The sequence below is a fragment of the Crotalus tigris genome, unplaced genomic scaffold, assembly GCF_016545835.1.
Source record: "Crotalus tigris isolate CLP2741 ecotype Arizona unplaced genomic scaffold, ASM1654583v1 scf7180000019173.45859301935:6455823, whole genome shotgun sequence".
NCBI lineage: Eukaryota > Metazoa > Chordata > Lepidosauria > Squamata > Viperidae > Crotalus > Crotalus tigris.
This window is the reverse complement of record NW_024097414.1, coordinates 5266349-5281918: the sequence shown is the minus strand read 5'-3', so window position 1 is coordinate 5281918 and position 15570 is coordinate 5266349. Positions and strand designations below refer to the sequence as shown.

Here is a 15570-nt window from a genome sequence, read left to right as displayed (position 1 = left end):
TAAACTATTTAACAGAATGGAACAAAGGGAAAAAAAAGACAAAATAAAAAAGAACCGGAGGAAAGAACAATTTCTGTGCATACAGAAGGATCTCCTATAGATCTATGTGAAGGTCTGGATAGCAGTTTCAATCAAAGGTGACTGTATTTCATTGTAATTGTCCAGACATAACCTATGTTCTGCAAGCAACTCGTGCATAAGTCACAAGTAGCATCAAGCCTTCAGTCCATTGGAGTGTTTGGGGGCATAAATTTATCTTTTCAGTGTTGAAGGACTGGTTGCTTAGTGCGAAAAAGCTGTCCAGCTGTCGATTTCCACGTAACAGGAAGGCATTTTTGATATATTTGTCTACCTCTGTTCCTGCCCAACAGGTCTAAGGTAGTCTAGATGGCCCTGTCTGAAGACAGACCCAAATCCCAAAGGGCTTTTTTGACTCTAGACAAATTGGTAGAAATGAAGATGGGGGATGTGTTGAGAGAAAGATGATTTCTAGAAGACCTGCTCAAAAGATGTATCTGTTGCCCTTGTGGCCTTCTCCATCCATGCCCTTCTGGCCTTCGTCCAAACGACGTCTTTCAGCACCACGTTATCAGATGGAAAAGTAGCCCAGGGGCTTTACAGAGAACATTATACTCTGCAAAGCTTCACAGTATGAATCACTCTTTGCCTGACTTCCCCCCAAAGTCTTCCGAGGCTCATTTCTCGTTCCTTAAGGAGCTTCTCCTACGCTGGGGATGCTGACGCTCTGCAGATGTTGCAAGGCGTCCTGAACGATGAGCATAAGTTCCATGTTTTAAATATTGTGTCGTTTTGGGGGGACATTTAGCATGGGGATAAGCTGGAGAAGGTCTGTTAGCTTTCAAGATTTTTCTAGGAAGGCCTATATGTATTGAGTAAACCAGCCACAGATATACAACTGAAAGTTGTGCCTCGGCCATCTGCACAAAAAGCAAAGTGCCTATCTTCTGTGCCTTGAAAGAAAAGCTACAATATATTTTGGTAAGAGGAGGGAAAGAAGAGAGAGGGAAGGAAAAGCACAGGGGAGAAAAAGTGGGGCTAACAGGAAGGTAGAACTGGGAAGGAGCAATCAGAACTGGGAGGCTGTGGGAATGCATGGTTGCCTCCTATGGGCTGTCTGTTCCAAGTTAATCCTCCACTTTGTCTGTGACTCTATGCTATCAAGCCTAATTCAGCCCAAATATGAAGAGTATGTGAGGATGAAAAGCATGGTAAAGCCAAAACTTGTGGAGAAGAGATGTTGTATCAAGGAGGTGACGTTCTGGAGAACTTCACAGATCCAGGAATTGGGGTTCTCAGAAGAACTCTTCTGGTCAAGCTTGAATGATATGAAACCTTTCTTCCCAGGTGTCTCATCCCCGGAGCTAACTTGACATTTTTGAGATATGCTACCACCAGGCTCATTTTTGACCTCTTGACGGTCTGTGTCTCTTTCTCAGTCTTTCCATAATCTCACTCTACTCTCCTCGACCAAACGGGGAGACGCCTCGCCCTAAAAGGGGAGATAAGAAGAGACAGGAAATTATGTGTCTCATATTGAGGACTTTCTCGCCCATTCATGAAGAAAAACTGTTTTCCATTTCGGGACTCAGGAAGTTCAAGATGGGTGTTACAATTTCAGCACTGGCCTGGGAAACAATAGCCAGTTCTCTAAGCCTATTTTGGTGTGGTCCCAGGCGCCTTTGATTTTATAAGGCAGCAAAAAAAAAAAAAAAAAGAAGATTTTGTTGGCAGCTGTTTATTTATTCGGTCCTAATTATGATGAGGGGTTTTATTTCATACGAAGAAAGGAAACCATTGAAACATCTTGAATTCAGTCGGACAGGATCATTATTTTAAATGATTTAGAAATAGAAGGGAGGTGCATTCAGCTATGCAAATTGGATAGAAAAATAAATAAGTTAGGAAGCCCTTGGCTTAAATGGATTGCTACTCCTTGGTGCTACGGAAGCCAAATGCTGCAGAGACAACGGGATGTCGCTTCTCAAAAAGCTCCCTTCATTTGGGATGAAGTGTTTCCGATGCTCAGGTTGCTTTTAAGCTGGCAGCAGGGTTTAGCCTGAAAAGCAGAGATAGATTTAGCCAAATCACGACAAGTCCTTCCCAAGGCCAAAAATATAGGTCAGGAGGCCACTTAGGAGAAGGTGGCCAATAAATTATTCCAGCTGCTCTTGGAGTTTAAAGGATACTGAGGGCATCTTCGTGGTGCCAAGAGATGGGAGAAGGAAAAGGCCAAGACCCCTGAAACTGGGAAGACGCAGCTGGTTGGCGTGTCTGCTCATCTGCTCCTCTCTCCTGTTTCATCTCTCAAGAGTCAATGATCTCTTCTAAAGGTTTTTTTTTTTTAAGAAGGGGTGGATGGCAAGAAGAAGAAATAACATTTTTCTCTCCCCCCCCCCCTCAGTTTGGCCACCTGGAGTGATGAAAACTCAACCTTTCTGTGTTTGAACTGTTGCTTAGTCTGGGGAATGCTTTGAAAGGCAAGTGGATTCATGAACCAGCGATTAGCCAGCCCACAAAGGATCATTAAAAGATAAGTGGAGCTGTCTACGTCTCGGTGTGCCTCTCTGTGTGTAATGTGTAAAATGGTAAAGCCACTTGCCGAAAGCAGCCATGCTATAAATTCTCGTGGTTTTGAACCTCCATCTAAATCGGTATTGATTCCTTTTTTTTTTTTTCCTTCCTGTCCCTCGACTCTTCTGATTTATATGAAAATCATGCAGGCTGTACTGTAATTTTCTTTTATCCCTCTCCAAGTGTGTGTTTTGAAATTTAACTTTCTTGGGTCACGCTCCATTTCATTCCTAAGGATGGGCAAACGGTACCAAAGGGCGTAATGATATAACTGGGATCCCGGTTCAGGATTTCCTCGGGGGTGGGGGTAGAAAGTGAGCAGGGAGTAGACATCCACACCCAATATTGTTCTTTGTTTGGAGTAAAAAAAAAGAGAGCAATAGAACAAATTCTGTTCGGTAGATATAATTAATTACTGATTGCCCCCTGCCCCCTATGCAGATTCAAAATCACTTTTCAAAAATATATTGTCTGGGGGGGGGGAGAAATTTTATTCTGTAATGCAGGTAGAATGGGATGAGTTTCATGGAAAGTGCTTTGAAACTTTGCTCCTCTTTTGAATACAGAACATACTGATGGAAGGGACCTTGGAGGTCTTCTAGTCCATCTTCCTGCTCAAGCAGGAGACTCTATACCAGAGGTAGTCAACCTTGGCTCTTTTATGACTCACGGACTTCAATTCCCAGAATTCCTGAGCCAGCTTAGGAATGGTTGACTACCCCTGCTCTATACCATTCTGAGCAAATGACTGTCCAGGCTCTTCTTGAAAACCTCCAGTGATGGAGCAGCCAAACCTTCTGAAGGCAAATTGTTCCACTGATTAATTGTTCTCACTGTCAGGAAATAAGTTTGAGGTTGCTTCTCTCTTTGATTAGTTTCCATCCATTGTTTCTTGTGCTGCTTTGGAGAAGAGGCTGTTCTCTTCTTTGTAACAGCCTCTCAAATATTGGAATACTATTAAAATGTCACCCTTGGTCCTTCTCTTCGTTAAACTAGACATACCCAGTTCCTGCAACCATTCATTGTATGTTTTATCCTCCATTCCCCTGACCATCTTGATTGCTCTTCTCTGCACTCTTCCTAGGATCTCGACTTCCTTTTTGAATTGTGCTGACCAGAATTGGATGCAACATTCCAAGGGTGGCCTCACAAGTGCAGTATAGAGCTGTACTATCACTTGATGTGAAATTGTCACCTTCCAATCTTCTCTCCAACACAGATTGCCTTCAAAGAGAGCTCTCAGCAAGAAATGTGTCCCTTGAGGCTGGAGATATTTATCTGGACCGGTAAACAGAATACATGGAGTTGGGCAGAAAAGGCTGCTACTCTTAACTCTCCAAGAAGAAATGTAGGCACATAAAGCTTTATTGATCACGCTATTGATTTACACACACCCCTCCATAAACCAGAAAGAGTCATGTAGCATCTTAAACGCGAGCATATTTATGATTGCATAAACTTTCCTCAATCACGGATGGAATTGAGTCCTAAGAAAGGGATGGATGTTTATATTTGATGGGTTGGACAGCCCAAGGGAGATAGAGTAAGTGACAAGTGGGTTAATCTGCAATGTGATAACCAATCCTGGTTATTGGTTTAATCTTCAGGAAATGACTCAATGATTTAGCAAGGCAATTGCTGTTGTAATTCCTCGTCACAAGAAAAGTCTTGAAAAGTGTCTCTCTCTCTCTCTCTCTCTCTCCCAGATCAGGTTGGTGTCCCATAACTCTTTTGTTTAGACCAATATTTCATGGCCTTTACAACTTTAAGATGGGTGGACCTCAACTCCCAGAATCACTCCAATTCTGGGAATTGAAGTCTACACATCTTAACGTTGCTAAGGTTGAGAAACGGCGGTGTAGACAATGACAAACCGCTGAACAAAAAGATAGCTCAATTCAAGCTATACTGCATATGTAGGAGTTATCTTGACATTGTTGTGATGTTGTTAGAACTGTTCCTGCCAGAGTAGTGATGAGGCACCTTTGACATCTAGTTCTGCTACAGACTTTGGTTCCTCTATCTGTAGTATTGAATGTTTGTTATTCCTTGGGAATGTGAAGTATCTTTTTTCCATCTTAGACTACAGCAGATATAAAAATGTCTATAAATTCTCCCAGTGTAATGGCTCCCTTCCTTTCTGTCTCAATTTATCTAGAGGAGATTCTTCCAGACTTTTGAATATGTTCTTGCCTCCAAGAGTGCACTCAAAACATCTACAGCACCCTAGGTTTGATCCTTTGTGGTCCAGTCTTCTTACTGAAAGGGAGTGAAACACCACAAGCATCCAAGTCTTTGAAGGTTTCTCTTGAAATCAATATGGGATAAGTTTGTGTTTGCGGTAGGATAACACCCATGATGCAAAAAATGGATTGTTTATTTCTTAGCCATTCCTTAGGGTATCTGGAGAAGTTAATGAATTTTCTCCTTACCCGCAACAATGATCTCTCAGAAGCTTTATAAGTAGGTCTAAAACCTACAATCTGACCCTTCAATTTTCTCTTCAGTGCTTCATTCTCACAATGGAGCCTTAATAAGGTAATCCTTATTTTCTCTTCAGCCTTGTTACCTTACAGAGCTGCCAGCTGGGGCTACTTAAATCGCTGGATATTATCATAGCTATAAGTTAACAGTACCCCCTCACTCCCTTCAGCCTGGATCTTATTTCCTTTCCCTAATTTGCTTCGTCTGTGAAAGAGAAAGTGTGCCCAGAGTGGAGATAATTGATGCCATATCCAAACCATTGAAACCTGCTGGAATTCTGTTGGGCAACTCGGGTTTCTCCTTGCCTAAGAAGAAATTCAAGACTGGTTGGGCACAAAAGAACCATGAGGTCATCACTTTCACTGTATCCCTCTGGATTTTAAGCTGGTTAACAAGATATCCTTGTCTCATTCATCTCTATTCTTGAGACTGATGGAAAAATGCCCTAAAACAGGAACAGCTTTGGATGGTTCTTGAGATGTCCTTCAAAAGGCCTCTGGCACCTTCTGATCATCTACAGCTTTGGGGTTGATTTAGAGAGCCATAAAAAAAAAAATCCATTACGGAGAAAACGAACTGCCTTCCCAGTAATATTCTGCTGTTTTTCTAACTCAGTCTCCATCTTTCTCAAGGGAAGGAAACAGTATATGCGAGACGCAATCATCAAATCTACTGAGACGTCGCTGTGATGAAGACATTACGGTTTGTTTATTGGACATGCATTCAGCTGTTGCTTGCTATTAAAGCAAAACGGAGCTTTTTAAGAATCATCAGTAGGAATTCATTTTTAGGATTTAAAAGAACAATTAAGCTGATGAATACATAGGAAGAACGCTGAAGATTGGTTTTGTGCACAAGTAGCTGCAGCGAGATTATGCCACGCGCCAAGAAGAGGGCAAATTTGGAAACCCCCACAATGGTTGGTGAAGGGGGCAGAATTTGCCGAGTTGGCAAAACCGACGTGTTTGATTAGGGAAAAGACAAGTAGGTTGGCTGGCGGCTAGAAGGAAGGCCTTTTTGCTGAAAATGGAAAAAATGAACTTGTAATTTATGGGTTTGATGATTAGAAAGAGTAGAATATGGAAAGGAGCAAGCTTAGAAGGATGTAATCTTAGAGAGGGTAAAACATAAATGCCTTTATAACTGTTGTAAAGAAGATCAGAAGACTTTCCCCCTTCCTTTTTTCCTTCCCTCCTCCCTTCCTCTTCCTTCTCCCTTTCTGCCTTCCTCCCTCCCCTCCCTCCTCCTTCTTCCTTCCCTTTTTCCTTCCTTCCTTCCTTCCTTCCTTCCTTCCTTCCTTCCTCCCTTCCCTTTCTTTTTTTTCTCCTTCTCTCTGTTCTTTCTTATTTACTGATTACTTTTCTTTTCCTTTTAAAAAGGGTATTGCTTTCCAATAAAAGAGAATATCTGTAGCTCAGGGTTGAAATGAGGGGTCCCGGGTGCTCTCTGAGCTGGCTTGTTTTCTTGTTTCATAACCAAACTAGGTAACATCATCATTGATTTCACTTTGTAAAAAGTTGCTTCAATAAAAAATTATTTTTAACGAAGGGGGAAAAAAATGACTTCCACCCTCTTCCTCCACCTTGTTTCGCTCTAAGGAGAAACTTCTCCACTACTATAATTTGTCAACTTTTCCTATTCTGGTACCTTTTAAACATTCTTATTTCTAGATGCCAACCCCTCCCCTCCAGCTGAGTTACTGAACCACAGTGAGAAAGATTGCTATACATTTTTAAACACCACCATCTTTTCCTAACAGTGGGGTTTGCACACTGTAATGCAAATTACTTTTGACAGCCATCGCACAGATTTTCAAAATCAGTTTCTTGCATAACCTAGACGGATCTCCCCCCCCCTTACAATATGAATTCTTTGGATTTGCAGGTTTGAGGAGGTGCATCCCATAATAGCTAGTAAATCAAAGAACCAGAGTAATAGCAGCAGCAGTAGCAGCAGCAGCATGACCAGGAATCGGGGAAATGTGCAGAAAATTTGGATCTTGGGCTGTCTCCGGAATCGGCTTCCTCGTTGACTTTGCTTGTTGGAAGCCAGCTGGAAAAGTCACAAATGACCCAGGAAGGCTAAAACCATAAATATATGGCTGTTGTCAAGAGCCTGGATTTTGATCACATGGCTATGGAGATGCTACGACGGTCATAAGTCTCTTTCAGCGTGTTATAAGTTCAAACGGTCGCTAAACAAATGGTTGTAAGTCAAGGACTAAGTGTATATTGTTTATTTTAAACCATCACATCCTTCTGGCTAATAACTGTTGTTATGACTGTTGTTTTTCAAAACATCCCAGGCAGCCGAGGAGAAACGAAAGAAGAACCACCTGCAGGTATAAAATTAGGCAAAGAATGGACAGAAGACAAATGACTCAGTTTTAATTATACAGCTAAAATAAGCAACTTGAGCAACGTGTTTTCCCGCCCTGATTCCACCAAGCAGGTGGGGAGCTCGGAAGAAAAAAAGGATTCCAGGCATTTGTCTGGCAAGTAAGACGCCGGGCCCCGTGTCACAATCAGAGCTCTGTCTGCAGGAGTTGGTTATCTTTGGGACAGGGATCGGGAGAGGAGGAGAGAATATTCTCACCGGTGTGGAAATTAAGTGCCTGTGCGAAGAAGAGTCACCATTTATGACAAATGCACCATTCTGTTTTTGTTTATTCGGGGAAGGGGAAAAAAAGCTTAACAAGGAAGTCCAGCCGAGGTTCTAAGTGATCTGAATATCCATCCTTAATCCTAAAGAGTTCAGCAGAAGGGCTGGGTGTTTCCAAGGTGGAAAGATTTGAGCCCCAGACTAACTAGAGTCTAGTTAGAGGCCGTAGGGCTACAGCTGTGGGATGTGTAAGGCCTACAGAGATGCCTGCTCCAGATGTTTTCAGCCCAGAGTGATAGCTGGAGGCTTAGTAAATGTATTAAGTCACCAGGACTACTTCCTCACTACTAGTGTTTTGAGCAGGGGGCTGGACTAGAAGACCTCCAAGGTCCTTTCCAGCTTCTATTCTATTCTATTCTATTCTATTCTATTCTATTCTATTCTATTCTATTCTATTCTATTCTATTCTATTCTATTCTATTCTACTCTACTCTACTCTTCTCTATTCTATTCTATTCTATTCATTGTTCATATTCCTATTATTCCCTCTTCTCTTCTCTTCTCTTCTCCAATCCATATTCTATTCTATTCTATTCTATTCTATTCTATTCTATTCTATTCTATTCTATTCTATTCTATTCTATTCATTGTTCATATTCCTATTATTCCCTCTTCTCTTCTCTTCATTCCATATTCTATTCTATTCTATTCTATTCTATTCTATTCTATTCTATTCTATTCTATTCTATTCTATTCTATTCTATTGTTCATATTCCTATTATTCCCTCTTCTCTTCTCCATTCCATATTCTATTCTATTCTATTCTATTCTATTCTATTCTATTCTATTCTATTCTATTCTATTCTATTCTATTCTAAGCAAGTTAAATGAGTTGCACTTGATTTTACAGCCTTTTTTGACTACCGTTAAGTGAAACACTGCAGGTGGTACATGAATCACGTGTTGCCAAGTCAATCCAGGTTCCTCATTGACCTTGCTTGTCAGAAGCTGGCTGGGAAGATTGCAAAAGGTCTCGGGGTCACGTCATCCCCTTTTGAGACCTTCTCATAAGCAAAGTCAATGGGGAACCCAGATTCACTTTGCAATCATGTTACTAATGGAACAACGGCAATGGATTCACTTAACAAGCAATAGGGGCAAAGCTCACTTATGCACCGAAGTTTTGGGCTAAATTGTAAGTCGTAAAGTCTGTCCTCCTGCCTGACCTTGAAAACTTAAAAAGGAGTTAGCTAGGAGATTTTTCTCCCGCCATTCCCTTTGTTAGAAGTAATTAAAAACCTAATTAAGAGTGCTTTGCATTCCTGGCTAAGGTAAATTAAATCTTGCCTCTACCTTAAAAAACTCAAGACAAAGGTAACACTTTGCTGCTGCTCTGAATTAACTATTGGTAATTGTACAGCAGTAGCTGTAAATATAGCCTTTCCCTGGGGGATTTCGCTGGCCCCGTTGGACTTGGCCCATTTTTAATCCAAAGGCAATCTGCAAGTTTAACAAAGTGCAGATCCCTGTACTTTATATCAATTACATATCTGCCATTGTAATAGAGCAAAATGGATTATTTTCCCCTTGTTTTCCCTGTCTATTTTTAGAGTCAATGAGAACGGAATCTTTTGATGGAACTCTTGGCAAAAACATTTTACGGAAGCTCGCCATTTTCAAAGTGAAGAGTTTTTGGTGCTTTTTTGTGTATTGCCTATGAAATATCGTGGCAGGCTTTGTACACGAGGGATTCCGGAGATTAGCCAGGAGGGTGGAGAACAGCTAAAACCAAACAGCAATGGGCATCTTGCATAATATTCTTAGCTTGGGTTTAATGTTGTGCCAGGTCTCCTAAAAAACCTTAAGAGTCCTTTTGGATTTGAGGGGTGAATGCTGCCATTGGGTTTATAAACTAGGATTCAGGAGGTATATTGTATGAATTCCACTTGTGCTTATAGAATAAACCATGTTCACTGAAATCAGGCTATCTTTTTTTTTTTTTTTTTTGCAATCTATCAGCTGGTTCTGTTTCTCTACCAGCCTAATGTGCAATAGGAGTTGTATTCACATGACATAAAGCCACACATAGAATACTGCATCCAGTTTTGGTCACCACGATGAGACTCTAGAAAGAATACAGAGAAGAGCAAGAAAGATGATTAGGGGACTGGAGGCTAAAACATATAAGGAACGGCTGCTGGAATTGGGTATGTCTAGTTTAACGAAGAGAAGGACGAGGGAGGGACATGATAGCAGTGTTCCAGTATCTCAGGGGCTGCCCCAAAGAAGAGGGAGTCAAGCTATTCTCCAAAGCACCAGAAGGCAGGATAAGAAGCAACGGATGGAAACTCATTGAGGAGAGAAGCAACCTAGAACTAAGGAGAAACTTCCTGACAGTTAGAACAATTAACCAGTGGAACAACCTGCCTCCAGAAGCGGCGAATGCTACAACACTGGAAGTTTTTAAGAAGAGACTGGACAGCCATTTGTCTGAAATGGTATAGGGTTTCCTGCCTGAGCGGGGGCTGGACTAGATGACCTCCAAGGTCCCTTCCAACTTTATTATTATTATTATTACATACTAAGACAGGGGTATCAAACTGCCGGCCTGCAGGCCGGATACATCATGCCAAAACCGCGCCCTCCCTAGCTCCGGCAATGGGGGAAAAGTTGCAATACGTCGTGACACGTCATGTGACGTTGCGAGTTTGACACCCTTGTACTAAGATATTGTTTCCTTAATTGTGGTCTGTGTCTCTTCAAGCAGATTCTCACAGATCAGAATTTGGAAACCAGGTTAGGGATGGTTTCCCATCCTGCTTCTATTGCAAGTTTCCGGAGCATCTTCACCTATTTCTCACTTTACCTGTGTGCAACAGGTGTTCTTTGATTATTCCTAAGATGCTGGGTTAGAAAAGGGACATTTGCATCCAATGGATATTGTTATGTAAAGCAGCCCCAGGAATATTTTTGGTCTTTCTGAACCACCGGTTCCTCTCCTGTGCCATAAGATAGATTTGGGGTGTAGGTAACGTGCAAGGAGGCCACGGAGGGGGAGACCCGGGGGTCTGCTGGGCACCAGAAAAAGAAGTCAATGGCTTGCGGGGGGGGGGTCTTCCACCCATTTATTCTGCAAGCTTTGCAACCAAGAGTCCGCTTTGATGTGAGCGCTTTGTCAAAGCCCCTTCTTAGGGCTCTCAGTTAAGACGCAAAGCGGGAGGAAAGCCTGCAACGTGGGAGGTCGCGCATCACGCGGCTGCTGCCTGAAGAGACCCCCCCCACCCCGTCCTACCTTGCTAAGCCGCAACGATGTCATGAGAGAAAGCCCCGCGGGCTGCAAGTTTGCTAAAGCGGTGTCAAGCTCCTGCAGTGCCTAAGGGGGGAGGGGACATTTTCTTAAAAAAAGAAAAAACATAAAACCCTTAAAAAAAAGGAAAAATTAAAAGAATATAAATTATTTAAAAAAATAAATAACGGATATGGAATAATAAAAAAATGAAACAGAAAGAAAATATGAAAGAAAAAATAAAATAAATGAAAACAGAACATAAAATAAAATAGAAACGGGCCACCATTGCATCAACCTGACCTCTCCCTTCTTGCAAAAATGTAAAAAAAGAAAAAAAAGAAAAAAAAGAAAAAAAAAACCCGGCGCTGTCCTGCATCCCCCGCGGTCTTTTTGCACCGCTGGCGCAGCTGCATCTCCCTAATTACTATTAATTTCCCCCGAGCAAAGGGCGGGTCTCTTCGGCGCAACGTCGCTGTCGCTTCCCTGGCAGCCGGTAGGGGACGCGGTAGAGCCGACGCCTGGCAAAGCGGGACGGCTTCGGAGAAAGCCCCTCCAGCAGGCCGGGTGGTGGAGGGGGGGGGGAGAGAGAGAGAGAGAGTAGAAGAGCGCGCAGGCGCGCGGGGCTTAGGCGCGCGCGCTATTTCTTTCCTTTTCTTTTTTTTTTCCCCTCTCAGCCGTTAGGCAGGGAAAGAGCGCCGGCTGGTTCCCGCCACGCCCCTCGGACGCTTGATTGTCCAATCAGCGGGCGAGAGGCGCCCGCGAAAAAGGTGGAGCGCGAGCCCTGCGCGGGACAGATTTTTGCGCTCTTGCCAGTTGGAGGCTGGCAGGCGACGGATTGTGTGTGATGGTGCTGCTGTTGGCTCCCCTCAGTAAAGACGAAAAAGCGTGTTAAAAGTATAAACCCACGTTCTGTGACACACAACCATAAGTCGCCCCTATCCCAGACACGCGCCTATATCCATGTAGGCTCTATAAAAGAGATACCTGGGGCAAAAAAAGAGGGTCCCTTGCGATATCTCTACATGCATGTATGTAACATACATGAACACAGACAACCACGTAGCTGTGTCTTTTGGGCATCTATGCACGTGCAAATTGCACCCAGGGTGAGTCTGCGGATGTGTTATTTCTAAAATGCTTTATTTATCCCTGCAGAGATGGAAACCTATCAAAGCTGCCTGGACAGCAGCCATTGTTTAACTGCACCTTCCATTCACCCACACAAGAGTTTAATTTCTTTGGAAGGAACCTTTGAGGCTCTGAGGGGCTTCCATGAGGGAGGGGATTATTGTAACCCCTTAAAATGGTGGAGGGTCTCTCAGGTTGCAGCTCCTTGCTGAGGAAATAAAACAGATTTTTCAGTCTTCTCAAGGGTTTCAGCAGCTATGGGGTTTCCAAGGCTCTGGGTGATTTATTTTTTTCAATTTTCACAATGTCCCTGTGGTGTAAGTTAGGAGGGCAGTTGAGGGGGGGTGTGTCTTCTTATATATTTTATTTATTTGTTTATAAAACTTATTTGCTGCTCATCTTGTCCAACAACTCTTAGCAAGGTGCTAAGGAAAAGGGAGATTTCAGAGATAAAAGCAGACTTGAAAAAAGATTGGGAAAGGAAGGCCAGGAGGGAAGAACCAGGGGTGGAAAACATCATCGAACGAAATGGATGGATGGAAGAAAGACCAAAAAAGAGCCATTTTGGTCTGGTGATTAAGACTAAAAACCAGGAGATTGTGAGTTCTAGTCCTGCCCTTAGACAGAAAAGCCAGCTGAGCAAGTCATTCTCTCTACCAACCTACCTCACAAGATTGCTGTGGAGAAAAAAGGATGGAGGAGGATGAGATATGTTTCCCGCCTGGTGTTGTTTATAAAAAAAAACAATAACAGTGGGATATAAATAAAATAAATAATTGGACAGGTTAAAGTTATCCCCAAATAAAGGCCAGGCCATTCAGGGTTAGTTACATTGCAGCTCAGGGAACTGAATTTGCAGAAGCTCTGTGGGAAAAATTGCATAGCCCAAAGTTTTTCCCAGGCATCTAGTCTTCTGGCAATTAGTGGGATTTCTCTGTGTAAAGAGATTGCTTGGAAAAGTCTGTTCCTTGGGATCAGTCAGACAGCCTAGCACTGTGTTGGCTTTTTTGGCAGCTGTAGCACACCACTGGCCCATATTTAAGTGATTGTCCACTAGGACTCCAAGATCCCTCTCACAGTTACTACTATTGAGCAAGGTCCCACCTATACTATAGTAGTACGTTTGGTTTTTCTTGCCTAAATGTAGAACCTTACCTTTTTCACCACTGAATTTTGTTAGACAGCGTCCAGTGTTCAAGTCTGTCTAGATCCTCCTGTATCTTAAGCCTGTCTTCTGGGGTGTTGGCTGTTCCTGCCAGCTTGGTGTCATCTGCAAATCTGAGTTCCCCATCCTATTCTATTCTATTCTATTCTATTCTGCATTCTGTTCTGTTCTGTTCAAGCCCCCGAGCTGCGCGGGATTCCAAACGGGCTGCGCGCGGCGTGGCTACGCGCTGCTGTCACGAGAGTCTCATTCGCTCTTTTTTTTCTTCTTCTTCTTCTCGTCCTGGCAGATTCTTCCAAGGGTCGCGCACGACCGAGCCCGTCTCGAGGCGACGACCACCTCCCCGGCCGTCCCTCCCGCCCGCCCCTACAACCGACGGACCCGCCTCCCCCCGCCCCGGAGCTGGCGGGGAGGCGAAGGGCGCTTCTCCTCCGCTCGCGCCGCTGCTTCTCCCGCGGGAGGGAAACTCGAGCAGGTCTCCCTTCGCCGCCACCGCTTCCTCCGCCTCGCCTCCTCCTCCTCCTCCCGCCGGCGGGTCGCCGGTGGCGCAGGTCGCCGGGAGAGCAGCAGCAGCAGCAACACCGGCGGCTTCTTCCCCAGCTCAAGCCAGGCTGCGCTTCACCTGTAGGCGGCGGGGCTCTTCCAGTCTCCGGAGCCGGGCGAGGCGCCAGCGAGTGGCTCCCCCCCCCTCCCGCACGCGTGGAAGCCGGGCTGGGGGCTCGTCGAGGCGCAGCAGCTCCAGCAGCAGCAGCAGCAGCAGCACCACCAGCCGCCCCGGTGGTCCGATCCCCGCGGCGCTGCCTCTGCCCGGCGCGAGGGACTTGGCCAACTTCGCCAGCTCCGGAGGACGGCGGCGAGTGGGCGGGCGGGCAGGCGAGCGAGGCTAAAGCCAGGCGGAGGGGAAGGCTGAAGTCGCCGCCGCCGCCTCGCCAGGCAGGGCAGTGCCCGCCGCCAGCCGCGTCCTCCAGCCTTGCAGCAGGGAAGGGAGGCGGCCGCCACGGCGCTGGTGGCGGCGGCGGAGGAGGAGATGGAGACGATGCCGCCGCCGCCGCCTGCTTCGCCCGGGTCTGGAGCTCGCCTAGCCGGCGCGAGGAGGGAGCAGCTCCGCCGCCGCTCCAGCTAAGCGGCCCCTCCGCCGCCGGGACGACGGCGCAGCTCCCGCGCTTCGCCCGCCCGCCCGCCGCCCCCTGCCAGGCTGCCATGCGGGCGTGCCGCTCTGCCCGGCCGCGGCAACTTCGCCGGGACTCCGACGGACCCCGACGGGACTCTGCGCGCAGCCCCGCGCCGGCCCGGGACGCTCCTCGGCGGAGCAGCGGCGCCCGGCGCGGCCGGACACGGACAAAGTTAAACTTCTGCTGCGAAGACCCAGGTGGCGGCTGCGGCTTCTTCTCCTCGCCGCCCGGCTTCTCCCGCCGCTGCCCGGGCTGGTGGGCGTTGCTCTGGCTCCAGCTGCACGTGTGGCGCGCCCTGGCGCAAGGTAAGCGGCCGGGGCCCCCCTCGCCTCTGCCCGCCTCCGCTCCGCTTGGCCAGCGCCGGGCATGAATCTGCAGTTCCGCCCCGCCGGCAGTGGAGCCAGAGGCGGGGGAGCAGGCGGCCGGGACTAGGGGGTGGGGGGCTTCGGGGATGCTGGCTCGGCCGCCGCCCCAGAGGCTGCAACAGGACGGGTGGAGGGGCTCCGGGGAGCTGGGGCGGAGGCGAGGAGCGCTCCCCGGAGGGCTAAGCTCGGCTGCTGCCGGGGGAGGGGGCAAGCCTCGTTTCCCTCCCCCCCACCCGAGCCGAGAAGCGGGCGGCGCGTGAGCCAGCGCGGCGCCGGGGCGAGGAGCGTGGTGCTGGCCGCCGACGCGCTTCCTGGGCTCGGGAGATCCGGCCTCGCCCGCTCTTGGCTGGGGGGCTCCAGGAAGCAGCCAGGAGCGAAGTCGACCAGCCAAATCCCCGCCTCGCCGGCCTTTGGGGAGGGGAGGGGAGGGGAAGACGAGCTCCGCTGCTCGGCTTCCCCGTTCCTCGCGGAAGTTTCCCGTCCGGGCCTTGGCGCCCAGCTGCTCTTCCACTCCCTCCCCCTCCCGGGTTGAGTCTGCCCCCTCCCTTCTTGTCCCGAGAAACGCGAGAGGCCAAGCCAAATATTGGCAGTCTTTCTCCCAACCCTTTCATCATCTCGAGTGAAAGTGGCCCCTTCCCTTGTATTTTGTATTGCCCCCTCCCCCCCTCTCTCTTTTCTTTTTGTGATAAATATCGTCATGACCTTTGGGAAGATAAATATTTGAACGGATGTTTAAACGAGATTTCTTGCAGTCCGCAGTGAAGCCAGTTTTGC

At 46.6% G+C, this 15570-nt stretch overlaps 1 protein-coding gene across 2 annotated transcripts in view; it reads left to right on the top strand.

Annotated features, from left to right (window-relative positions):
* The first annotated feature begins 13659 nt into the window (after positions 1 to 13659).
* The window catches only part of SDK1 (sidekick cell adhesion molecule 1), a 301817-nt gene continuing 299906 nt past the window's right edge, over positions 13660 to 15570 (top strand). For both annotated transcript variants that reach the window (XM_039360268.1, XM_039360267.1), the window contains exon 1: positions 13660 to 14736. In XM_039360268.1, the coding sequence (XP_039216202.1) occupies positions 14460 to 14736 (277 nt within the window). In that variant the 5' untranslated portion in view covers positions 13660 to 14459. The remainder of the gene's footprint in view (positions 14737 to 15570) is intronic.